The 12,142-nt window shown below is 34.9% G+C and overlaps 1 protein-coding gene across 1 annotated transcript; it reads left to right on the top strand.

Annotated features, from left to right (window-relative positions):
* Window positions 1–205: 205 nt before the first annotated feature.
* On the top strand, window positions 206–12,032 carry LOC124374827. Its single transcript, XM_046832974.1, has 4 exons — window positions 206–349; window positions 744–811; window positions 1,194–1,274; window positions 11,625–12,032. Exons 1-4 carry the CDS (start codon window positions 219–221, stop codon window positions 11,768–11,770), a joined length of 426 nt encoding a protein of 141 aa, XP_046688930.1. The 5' UTR covers window positions 206–218; the 3' UTR covers window positions 11,771–12,032.
* Window positions 12,033–12,142: the final 110 nt, after the last annotated feature.

The following is a 12,142-nucleotide window of genomic DNA, read 5'->3' as shown; positions in this document are numbered from 1 at the left end:
ATGTCCGAGACTATATGAAATATTGGAGTTATGTTACAGTTACATACTATGTCTCCCGTTATAACTGCTGTGCTGCATGAGACCGATGTCCAAGACTATATGAAATATTGGAGTTATGTTACAGTTACATACTATGTCTCCCGTTATAAGTGCTGTGCTGTATGAGGCCGACGTCCAAGACTATATGAAATATTGGAGTTATGTTACAGTTACATACTATGTCTCCCGTTACAACTGCTGTGCTGCATGAGACCGATGTCCAAGACTATATGAAATGTTCAAAAATCATGATTCATGCCCCGGAAGACAAAAAGGCTAACGCGAACTTCACTGCCTACTTCAAAAATGAGTATATAATTTAGTAAATTGTCATAAATTCTGTGTAATAATATTTTTTATAATTAACCTGCAATTAAGTTAATATGTATTGTATTATATAAGTATTTTAACCGTAGTTTTAGTCCAAATATCTACTTACTATTACGTATTGGACAGCAGTTGAATGAGCTTGCTCTGGTCTCACCACCAAATGGTCTGAGATTAAAATTGCAAACATCCTCTGTGAGATTAAAATTCAAATTATTGCATTTATTAAACTGAACATCACTTTATATAATAGTGCATTTAATAATGTACAGGACAAAATTGAAAATTTTGCATCTTCAGGAAATATCTTGTTGTTAGAAATTTGTTTAAACGAAATAACGAAACATAAATCTAATACGATTTAAATTTTGTTTTAGAGTCACGCCTCCTCTGCAAGTATCTTACCGCCAGGAAGAAGTTGGATGCGGCCATATAAATGACATTTGTAAGATCATCACACACATAGCATTTAAGTTATGAAAACCAGTGTAATGCTTTTTGGGCATTTGGTTCCGCAATCAGAACTACAAATGGCTATATTTACTATCACATTATATTTACATATCATGCATGTTATACAATACTCCATTCATACACTACATAAGATGTAAGTGTTTACATGCTTCATGCGGGGGAAATAAAGTGAAACCAATCAATTAACAACTGTTCCATTATATTGATTCTTTAGTTCGATATAATTGTAATAAAGACCGTGAGGTGAATGAGAAAACTGATGAGTAATATGTTATAAAACGGATATAGGAACCATGCTTGAAGGGCGAACTTGCACTAATTTACTGTTAATTAATTATGTTTGTTGTTTTCAGATGACGATGGACAGTACCAAGTGTATTTCTTGAACGTGAATAAAGCAGTGTGCATCTACCGATGCCCAATCGCTCCTACAAGTAAGAACTGTTATTTTAAAACGTCAATATCCATATCAAAGTTAAGGAATACGGCTGTAAATCAGGCATATGTTAGTACAAAGAAACGAAATATTTTAAAAGTTAAATTATATAATAAACATTAAAAAATTTACCTTGTAAAAGTAAAAATAGTGGCTTTAAGAATAAATAAAGTAAATTGTAGTTTGACAATACATCTTGCCGGTCAGTAAGAGAACAATCCATCATGGTTAAATTAATCATGAAGCCTCTTTTTATGGTTTAACATACCATCTGAAATGGAAATCCGCTCTTGGCTTTCAAGTCTTCTGTTATCGAAGGTCGACCAAGAAAGACGTCGCTTTCAAGATGATGGAACTAAAAAAACACAAGCCAGAAGGTCATGGGATCTGGGTATTGCTACCATCAAAACCCGTGCAGTTCCTGACGTTCTTCCATCTTATTGAAACAGACTGTGTCAATTATTTGTGAAAATGTGTGGTGTCATACTCTTTGTCTAACAATCCACAGGTTAAAAAAATTCATTGTTGTCGTTTACTGTTTACCGAACCAAGGATGAAACAAATACGTGTTAGATTTTAATTCTCTGAGCAATTAGAAGTTTGTGTGGGTGAATATCCTGAGTCTGAATCTTGACCACTTCTACGTAAGTTTGACACGCTGAATGACAATATGAAGAACTGTTTGGATATTTTCTGGTGTATAGTGGGTTCTCACCATAGATTACAATAAGACCAATAGATAGGACATCGGGTGCTCGCAGGTGAAGCCACTGCGGAGCGGCTAATACTCAACAATATGGCGGCGCGGGCGTGAGTCACCCTACTGAGGAGCGTCGCCTTGCTCCCCCGCTCTTCACTTCGCCCATGTCGAGCTTACTGTAGTCACCTGCTATACACTCCGCTTACTGACGCGTGTGCTTCCAGCGTGTTGCTAAACATCTTGTTGTATACTCTTGTTTAACTTGTTTATGTTGTGGATGATGTTGTCTTCACAAACGCACAATGCCTATGTCATGTGTTGCTTTTGGATGCTTCAATAAAAAGGAAAAATTAAACTTTCAAGCTGAAGATTGTTCCTTATAGGATCAATTTCTCAGAATTCGGACTGTTTGATAAAGCGTCAATAAACGAAGGTCAATAAACTAACATTTATAATGTATGACTTAAAACTTCCTCCTCTTCTCAACTGAGTATTACAGATTAGTTACATTAATTAACTGAGTTCGTAAAGATCTGAACCATATTTATTTTATTGTACATTTAAGTCATTTTCCATACTTTATTATAATTTTATCTATAAATCTTTACCTTAATTGCCGTGTGACTAATTGTTTAATAAATGTTTACAGGACTTAACACAATATTTTTATTTATTCCTTTATACACTTTGTTACATTATGTAATCATTAAACTTTAGATATTTGTATTTTTGGCTTTTTTGAGATGAAGGAATTATAAGGATTGGTATAGTCATGTTTCCCTAATATTATTTGGTTATCCACGCTTATACATACAATTTGCTCATCATTATGTGTGTATCTTATTGCAAAAAATAAATAGCTCATTGAACTCCTTTGTTATACTTGTTTTTAGATTTTTGTTTTCTGATTGAATTTCCTTCCTTTAATTACATAAGTGGTGTGATGTTATTATTTGTAGAGATATGATACTGTATAATAGTAACTTTTTTCAGGGTGTTCTACTCACGTTTGGATTTTATGCTATAATGTACGATACGTGGATATTAACAGATGGGAACCGGCTCGGTACGAACGGAAGGAGGGGTGCGCCTTGCGGGGAGGACACTCGTAAACTAACGTCTACACAAACTCATTTTAGGCCAAACCATAAGAGCTAATTAAAAAAGAAAATATGTTCTGAAAACTTCAACTATTTAACAAAACCATTTTCCACCGTTTTTAAACTTAAACTGACCAAAAAATCGGCAACAAAAGTACGCAGCCGACTTAACTTTTTTATGTCATAGTTTTAAAATGTAAAAATAATTCTCGTCTTTATTTAATTATTTAAATTGAAAATACTATTTTTTTAAACATTTGAATGATACTCTCAGGACATCCAATAGCTTATTGACTTCACTCATACAAAGTTTCAAAGTATTTTCTTTATTCTAAGTAGTAGGGTTGATCTCGAGTTGATTGATAACGGTGATTGAGAGAAATGAATATCTTACACTAATCGGAACGTTCTAGAGTTGTGAGTTTCTATCCCACGATAACATGGGGCACCTGGCTTCACCTGCCCCAATGATTGGCAAGATAGGCATAAACCCATCTATTTGGGTCTTATTGTAATCTATCGGGTTCTCACTCGGCTGGAAGTTTTTTTTTTCATTTCCGAACCGAGTTTCCTCAAAAAAGTAACCTATAACATTTTACATTGCTTATGTTATGTAATACAATATTATTCTGGTGTTCCATTCATTGAAAATCTCAATGCGAAAATGATATAATAGCCAACCCAAAAACAATCATTGTTCTATAAATTTAAAAACAAATACTCCAAATAATATAAGCCTACTTTTTTATTTACTGTGAGGCCTTTCCGTGCTCAAGGAACACTGTCCGTGGGTCTTATGATGTCGTTCCTTGAGCAAAGGAAGTGTTGTATGCAGAAAATAAACTATAGTATCATTTTTTAGAAGCTCTGCTTTTAAATTTTTTTATAATTACAATAAGAAAAGAGCTACATAGAATGTAATCATTGGTTTTCTGTTAAAGCTTTGGTCTCTAAACGCTGCGTTTGCGCACTTTACCAAGCATCCTTGATAGGATAAACTAGCTAATGTATAGTTGGACAATCTGAGTATAAACATTACACGTGCTGCTACAAAAATGTTAAACATTTCCCGTTCGAAACACTCTTATTAACACGATACTTGAATTTATTTGATTTACCCCACTATGGAAGTTGCTATTTTCACAGTTTAAAACCGTTTGTTCTAAACATAGTTTAACATGTTTAATAATCGATCTTGATATTAATAAACGTAGAGTCCAGTAATTAACAAAAAGAATAATAGTTATTTCACTTAGGTCAATTTATAAATTACTGTTTACTACTGCACAACTGAATGAGATATATGTGATTTAGGCAGCCTCATTTTACTTTGGGTTTGTGCTATAAAATAAGTAACAAGAATATATTGTTAGATGTATGAGGTATATGTAGTGATAGATAACAGTAAATAGCCTGATACAAAATTTCAGAATTGTTTAACAAAGGTATAAATCATTGTAAAAATAAACTATTACGTTTTAGATATGGTTATGTATTAAAAATAGGAGTTTTATGCTCAGTTGACGGTAAGATTACTCATTGTTAAAAAATTAGATTAATTAAATCGGTACCGTCATTTAGTAGAAATTAATTTCAAGAATTCAATTGAAAATAACATAGTAATACGACACTGTTATGATATTAACCTATTGCTTATTTACAGAGGGTTGTACGACAAACTGCCAGGGAGCTCTGTAGTACCTGTGGCCAAATAACACAGTAAACACAACAGTTATCAATACTATACAAAGTAAAACCACAAGAGAGTGCATTTTGAGGGGAGGAGCCTATTTTGCCCGTGACCATTCGAGCGGCGCAACGAGAACTGGGCGACGTTTCCAAACTTGTTCCCCGACTGTAACCACAAGTGCTGCGCAGAGTCCAGCGTTCTTAAAATTTACCTTAACCGTTACGCTCGAAAGAAATGTTTAGAGCTGTCTGTGAATTAATTAAAATACGTATGTACAAAATGTAATTTTACGGTTCATTTAAAAGAAATAGTACATGTCTCTGTTAGCTTTATTTCACATGTTGAGTTTAAATGGATTGAAATCAAATTATTGTAATTAATTATTACTCATTATTCGAAGATCGTAGGATTAAAAATCTTTAGCAGAAAAAATAAATTACCAAAAGAAAAAACAATAAAAATACACGCAAAAAACGTAAAATTTTCCGTCCTACACCCTTAGATAAAATGCCATTATCACTGATATATTAATAAGGCATTACCATGTTTTGCATAGGTATAATTCATGTTATGTTAAATGGTTTTTCAATTTGGTAAGAAAATTATCAAATTACATACCTGAAATATATGTTTTTTACCACACTACAAAATTATACTTATTCCAACCAAGTACATAACGGTGGGAACCCTTGTTCAAATAATCCGCAACGGTTTTTGGTTAAACGCACTTCGGTTCTCTGTATAGATATTTATAAAACCATTTGAATGCATTTTTTCCTACCTGGCTAGTTAATAGTCTTGAATCTGTGTTATGTAAAATTTTTTTCACACGTGGGGGCTGATCTTAAATATTTAAACTGGCCATAGTTTCAAAAATTCCATTACAGCACATGTATTTTTATAATATGACATGCTACTTTTCTTATACAATTTTCTATAAGTAACGATTTTTCTATAACATCCAATGAAATTTGAACACTGTTAGTACATAATAGATGATGTGCAGGACCGAGTGAAAATTGTGGAGGAAAACGGGTGAAATACCTGATAAAACTCAAAAGCCGCACCAGCCAGCAGTTGGTGGTAATACCAGACGGATAGACTCTATACTGTTTCCAAGAAAACAGCCCCTTCCACAGTTCCCTTCCGGTCTTCTGACCGTCAGTCAGTGCCTATTGTCGCTTAATAGCTATGTTTTACACTTGTGCAGATTTTCGATTCAACTTTCTTTTCAATTTTTGCTCCGACTTGCGTCAAGCGCATGCGTTTTCCTCCAAAGCATTCTTTTGACCGCATGCGCCTCATTAGCTTGTTTATCATTTTAGCCGTTAGTTGCTAGTTGTTATGCTTGACGCACTAGTCGTCTTTAAATAATTATTTAGTGTTAAAATGGACAGTGACCAACTGTGTTAGCTGGTAATTAGTGTAGCGTGTTTAATTATTGTCAAAAAAGTTGCGTAAAGCGTAAAAGGAAAAGTTAGGTCTATGTGGATGTGTTGATTATTTGAAAAGGAGAAAGAAATAGCGGTATTTTGCAACGATTTGGAACTGAATGAAAGTTTTCTATTCAAAAAATTTTACCAGAATGAGTAGAAGAAAACTTTTATAACCTTTTAGAATTTGTCAGAGCAAAAAGACGAGAAGAAAAATACTGACCTCATCAGAGAAGCTGTTCCTCCTGAGATATCAGACTAGCGATATGTCTGAGATATTTAGCAAACAGGTGACTCATTTGCATCTTTGATGTACCTGTTCAAACGTATCTAAGCCACTTGATTTCGTCGATGATGCCAGGGGTCTTAACAGGCAATAATTGAAGCACCTTCCAAGATTTTGTCAAGGTAATAATGTTTTATTTACCAATTATTACCCTAATATAACCACTTATTTCTCCAGTATTATTCAAGGTTTAAACACAACAAAAAACTGTTGTTACTTCCCCAAGCACATTATTTTGGATTGCTGGGGATTTCTCTGTGGATCGAAATTTGTAGTTGAGACACTAATAGTAGGTTCGTACCATGTGGGTACCATAAGAAGGAATCTGAAGATGGGGCCAGAGGGGGCTGTAATATTGAGGAGCTACTGTGTTATTTTGTAAAGAATTATTCATTTCCTGCAATTTCAAAATCGAAAATCAAATTTTGTATTCTATTGCTGGCACAATTGCCTGGTTACGCGGAGTCAACTTCCTTAGCTGGGCTGCTATCATCTCCCCAAATATAGAACAGTCATCCAATTTTCAGATAATGATTTAGCTGGCTTACTTCAAGAAATCCGAAGGGCCAGCCTCTTACTTTTATTCCTATCATCATCTATTTTTCTTTTAATTCCTCTGCAGGTCTGTGGCCCAGTAGGTGTTGGGGGAGAAATTTTTGCTGTCGACAAGGGAAGGACGATGCTGTATCTTGATTTTCAGGTGCTTCTTTTTCTTTTGGTGGTTGGTCGTCATCCTAGAAAGAAAAAAAAACATACATAGTTTTTGTTTACACCTTTATTGAAAGCCGTTCGGAAAATTTTACTTTAGATCTTCTTTTAACAGATCCCTGCGAACGAGGTCGAATGGAAATTAGTTTCCACATGATTTTTAATGAAGTTTCGGAATTATTCCACATTGCATTGGGGCCATTGGATGGAACAAACATGTCACCAATACAAAGTCCGGAAAATACTGTTGCTGAGTATGTACAAACTACAAATGGTAACACACAGTATTGTTTTAGATGGGACCATAGTTGATGCCCTCTATAAATTCATATTCGTTGAATGTTGGTTGGCCCTACAAACTAACACACAATCCTCAAATCAAGGAAATCCGTAACTCTTAAGTCATGACAGTCAGGATGGTGTTTTTAAAAATACTTACATTTCACAAGAAAATTCTAAACCAAGGAACTGGGATTGCCCCAAGCTTGAACCTTTGGTAGGTCGTCGATCTTCATGTGCCTCTTGTATTTTCATTAGCAGATGATTGCTTTTTAACTAACGGAAAACATAATGAAACCCTTTGTGACAGACTTACATCGTGGTTCACCACAAAACGAATGTATAATTGGAGGCATTACCAGAGGAAGGGTATGTTGTAGGAGAACGACATTTGTGAGTGATGCGCTTCTGTCTTCAGGGTTTTTCGAAAAACCCATCGAGGTTAAAGTTTGAGCAATAACGCTTATTGGATATTGTCCTATGCATTGTGTTTATCTTCATATTTTCCTGCGCTTCACAATCCAGACTGTTTACACAAAACTACACTCCTCCAGGGACGTTTGGAAACGTGAAGATGTTAATACAAGAGAGGTCATTCCAGGCACAATGGAGGAGGCATTACTGCAGGGGATACTGGATTTAACAGCGCTTAAGAAGAACCCCCACAGAAAACATGGACGAATAAAGAAAAACAGGTTCGATATCAGGAATTCAAGGAATATTTCTTAAACTAAGGTATTGGATCTATTTCAAATTGGAAGACACGATACACTTTTTAAAATAATGTTGTAAAAAACGTTTGTTTTATCTAATTTTAAAAGATATTGTATTAAATTAATGTGTTTTCAAAGGCCTGTAATGACTGATCTTTTATCATTAGAACATTATTATTCATCCAAAAAATGATAATACTAAATGAATTTTCAAAACTATCCAAAATACTTTTATGTACACCCACTGTATTATGTGCAATTCAATAACAGTACTCTATATTTTATTTTATTTAATAACTTTGATTGTTGTCATCATTGGTTTCAATTTGAAATTTAAATAAAAAAGAAATAAACTTAATGCTATGTTGTCGTGTATATCGTCTTCCACCAATTTTCAACTTCTTCGATGATCGTATCCTCTAAGGAAGTCCTTCGTCGTTCTTGGAATGATTGAGTCTCCGAGAAATAACAAATGCTTGTAGGACAAACCAGAGAGACATTTGATACACGTTCCATCATGCACTGGCACCACTTTTATCTTTGACGACACGTTTCTGTTGTTCTTTTGATAAATTATGTAACGAACGGTTTTTAATTTTGGATATTTTAAAACCCTTTTTCACTCAATTTTGTAACTTCTCTCTCTAGTTGCACGGTAAAGCGTCTTTACGTTTGTTTTGATTGGTATAACACTTGTCCCTTTAGTGTCCCACATTACACCTATAGTATCTGTTAGTCTTCTATAAAATTCAACAGTTTGTTTTTTTTATCTGAAGACATCACTGTAATATAATAAAACAAAACTAACAAATAACAAACTGTAAATAATAAATATATGCAGCCACAGGTTTGACGCAACGAATATCCAAAATTCCTGGAAACTGCTTGCTTTGCTGCATGCGATTCAGAAAGAAGAATCGTTTTCCCGGAGAATATAAACAAGCGATTCTTCTCCGCATGCGTCACGTGCGCTTGCGCATGCGCTGTGCAGCATGGCCTCAAACGCACGCCAAATCGCACATCAGTGTATAACATAGCTAATCAGTGGGCGGTTGAAAATACTGCATTCTCTTCAATTCTAAGTACGAGTATATTATTTTTGTACTGAAAATTTACTGTTGTTGAACGTTTTTCGTGTTTTTTAAGTGTTGTTCATTGGTAGCTATTTATAAGTGTACCGATTATTTTCTGTGTAGTGTCATTAAATTGTAATATACTTGTTTATGGTGATTCCTTATTTGGACAAAAATATGGAGTGTGATGATGTTTAGTTCAATTGCACAGCCATCCGGAAGTAAGAGCCGGTAGTGGAAAAACCCTACGTAGTGGAGGAACGACGTATTATTTACAAACGTTTACAACTTTTTCAAAAAACTGGTCGTTGTTGGACAAATTTCCGAGAAAATCTCAAAATTTAAGCAAAGTGGGGAAAACTGTGTGCTGAGGCCTGCGGTTTGGTAAGTGAAAGAACCGTTAACAAAATAAGTAAAGAAGCTGTAAGCTGTCCGAAAGCAAGATGGACCATTCATCCATCAGAAATTAGTTTTTCAACGCCATGTAAAACAAAGAAGTCGAAAATCAAAAATAACAGGCTTTGATGACTTTGAAAAAGATGTTTTGAGACGAACTGTCCTTTCGTACTACGACAGAGGGGAATTTCCCACATCAAAAAGAATCACGCAGGATCTCAAACAAAAACTTGATTACAACGGATCGGTAACTTCAACAAATAGGTTATTAAGGCATGTTGGTTTCAGGTATAAGAAAACCAATGATGGTAGAAAGTTTTTATTGGAACGAAATGATATTGTAGCGGCTCGTTTAAAATTTTTGAGAACTATGCAAGAGCTTAGAGAATCTGGTGATTGTAGGCCCATATATTACCTCGATGAAACATGGGTTAATGAAAACCATACTCGAAAATACATATGGCAGGACACGACTGAGTCTGGTGGACTAAAGGTTCCTCTCGGCAAAGGTAGAAGATTAATAATTTGTCATGTCGGCTCGGCAAAAGATGGGTTTTTGCAAGAATGTAAGTGGGTTTCTCGGTCTAAGACATCATCCAGTTCGGACTATCACGATGAAATGAACGCTGAATCGTTTAGAAAATGGTTTAAAAAATTGCTATGCATTTTGGAAGAAGGCTCGATCATCGTCTTGGACAATGCTCCATACCACTCAGTACTCGCCGAGAAAATTCCAAATTCATCGTGGAGAAAGGAAGAGATTCAAAATTGGCTGTCTCGAAAAAACATACAATACTGTATGAAAGAAACGAAACCAGAACTTATAATGAGGGTTCTCCCATATAAAACCCAACAAAAAAACTTATGAACTCGACGTATTAGCCAATGAAATGGGACATACAGTTGTCAGGCTCCCTCCTTATCACTGCCAGTACAATCCCATTGAAATGGTATGGGCTCACGTGAAGGGAGAGGTAGCACGTAATAATAAGACATTTAAAATAACCGACGTTGAGAAACTTGTTCATGATGCTCTGGACAAAGTGACTAAAGAAGACTGGCAATCAAGAGTTCAGCACGCAGAAGCCTTGCAGCAAGCTGATTTTGAAAAGGGATGTATCCGCACAAGTGCTGTAGAGCAAATAATTATAAACTTAGCAGACAATTCTGACACGAGTAGCAGTGAGGTAGAAAGTGAAAATGGAGAAGACTCCGAGGTTTTGGCTACGATATTGCCGCCTGAGAGCGAATATATAATATACAAGTGCAAAGGTAAGAATATTATTAAGTCAATCATGCTTTTTAACGTATTTCATTTTAAAATAGTAGGCCCTAAAAGTTATTTAGTAGAAAATTTGATTATTTCATAATTTAAAAATATAATTCTTCGATAATTCTAAAATTGATTATATTGTTATAATTTTTTAATTATTTTTATCAAGCAACACGTCAAGCAGTGTCCGATATAAGCAACATGTATATTAATTTTGTGTGTGTTTAGTAATCGTTTAAAATCACTGAAAAGATTGTTGTATCGTATGGAAATAAGCTAGTACTTTACTCTGACTAACTGACGGGACGATTTGTTTGTTTTAATCGATAGTTAGTTTGTAATAACACTAATAAACTATACAAGTAATTTAAATATAATATAGCAAACTGTCAACGCATTTTAAATATTGTTTTTCAATTATACTGATAAGTTTTAAATGTTCAGTATCAGTGTTAGTTGTGACAGCGCAGCGGTTTATCAGCCACAATGCGCCAGCCGTGCCGGGCGGCAGTGGCAGTTGCGTGGCAACGTCGCGCAGGCCTGTCCATTCTATTGGTCGCCGCCAACTGCACTCTCTGGTGGTTCCTTGTATAACTATGCTTATTTACAGAGGGTGTAGCAACTGTCGGAGCTTTAGTACCTGTGGCAAATAACACAGTAAACACACTGTTATAATACTAACTATGCTTATTTACAGAGGGTGTCGCAACTGCCGGAGCTTTAGTATCTGTGGCAAATCAAAACAGCCCGGATGTTGTGGCTGAAGTTCAATCCTGCAAGGAGAGTTTGGCGTCTGTGGGATTCACCGGTCATCTTGTCAATGTAGATAAATGTTCTGCTTGAATATTTTAATTAACAACCAAAGTTTTGCCTCAGTATATAGCTTTGGATTGTCCGCCTATAGGTAGATTTCTTCTTGGAACCAACTTTTTTAATATAGTACTCTTGATGTTCTATCTGAAAATCTTTTTATGTATTTCAAGTAAATTAGAATAAGCCAAATTAAAAAATCTTACGAATGAATAGTTTTTAATCTAATGCACCTATAAGAGGGTAAGTTCTTTCAAGTTTACCCGAAAACTGAAATATAAAACACTTTTTTGAAGTAAGGTTATGTTTAATTTACCCTAAAACTTCATTATTTGCTCCTTCTTCATAGCACAACAGCAATCTGTTACACAACAGATGTCACAAACAAAGAAAGACTACCGAGTG

This window comes from Homalodisca vitripennis, unplaced genomic scaffold, assembly GCF_021130785.1.
Source record: "Homalodisca vitripennis isolate AUS2020 unplaced genomic scaffold, UT_GWSS_2.1 ScUCBcl_10331;HRSCAF=19161, whole genome shotgun sequence".
NCBI lineage: Eukaryota > Metazoa > Arthropoda > Insecta > Hemiptera > Cicadellidae > Homalodisca > Homalodisca vitripennis.
The sequence above is the reverse complement of the archived record's forward strand: the minus strand, read 5'-3'. Positions and strand labels throughout refer to the sequence as shown.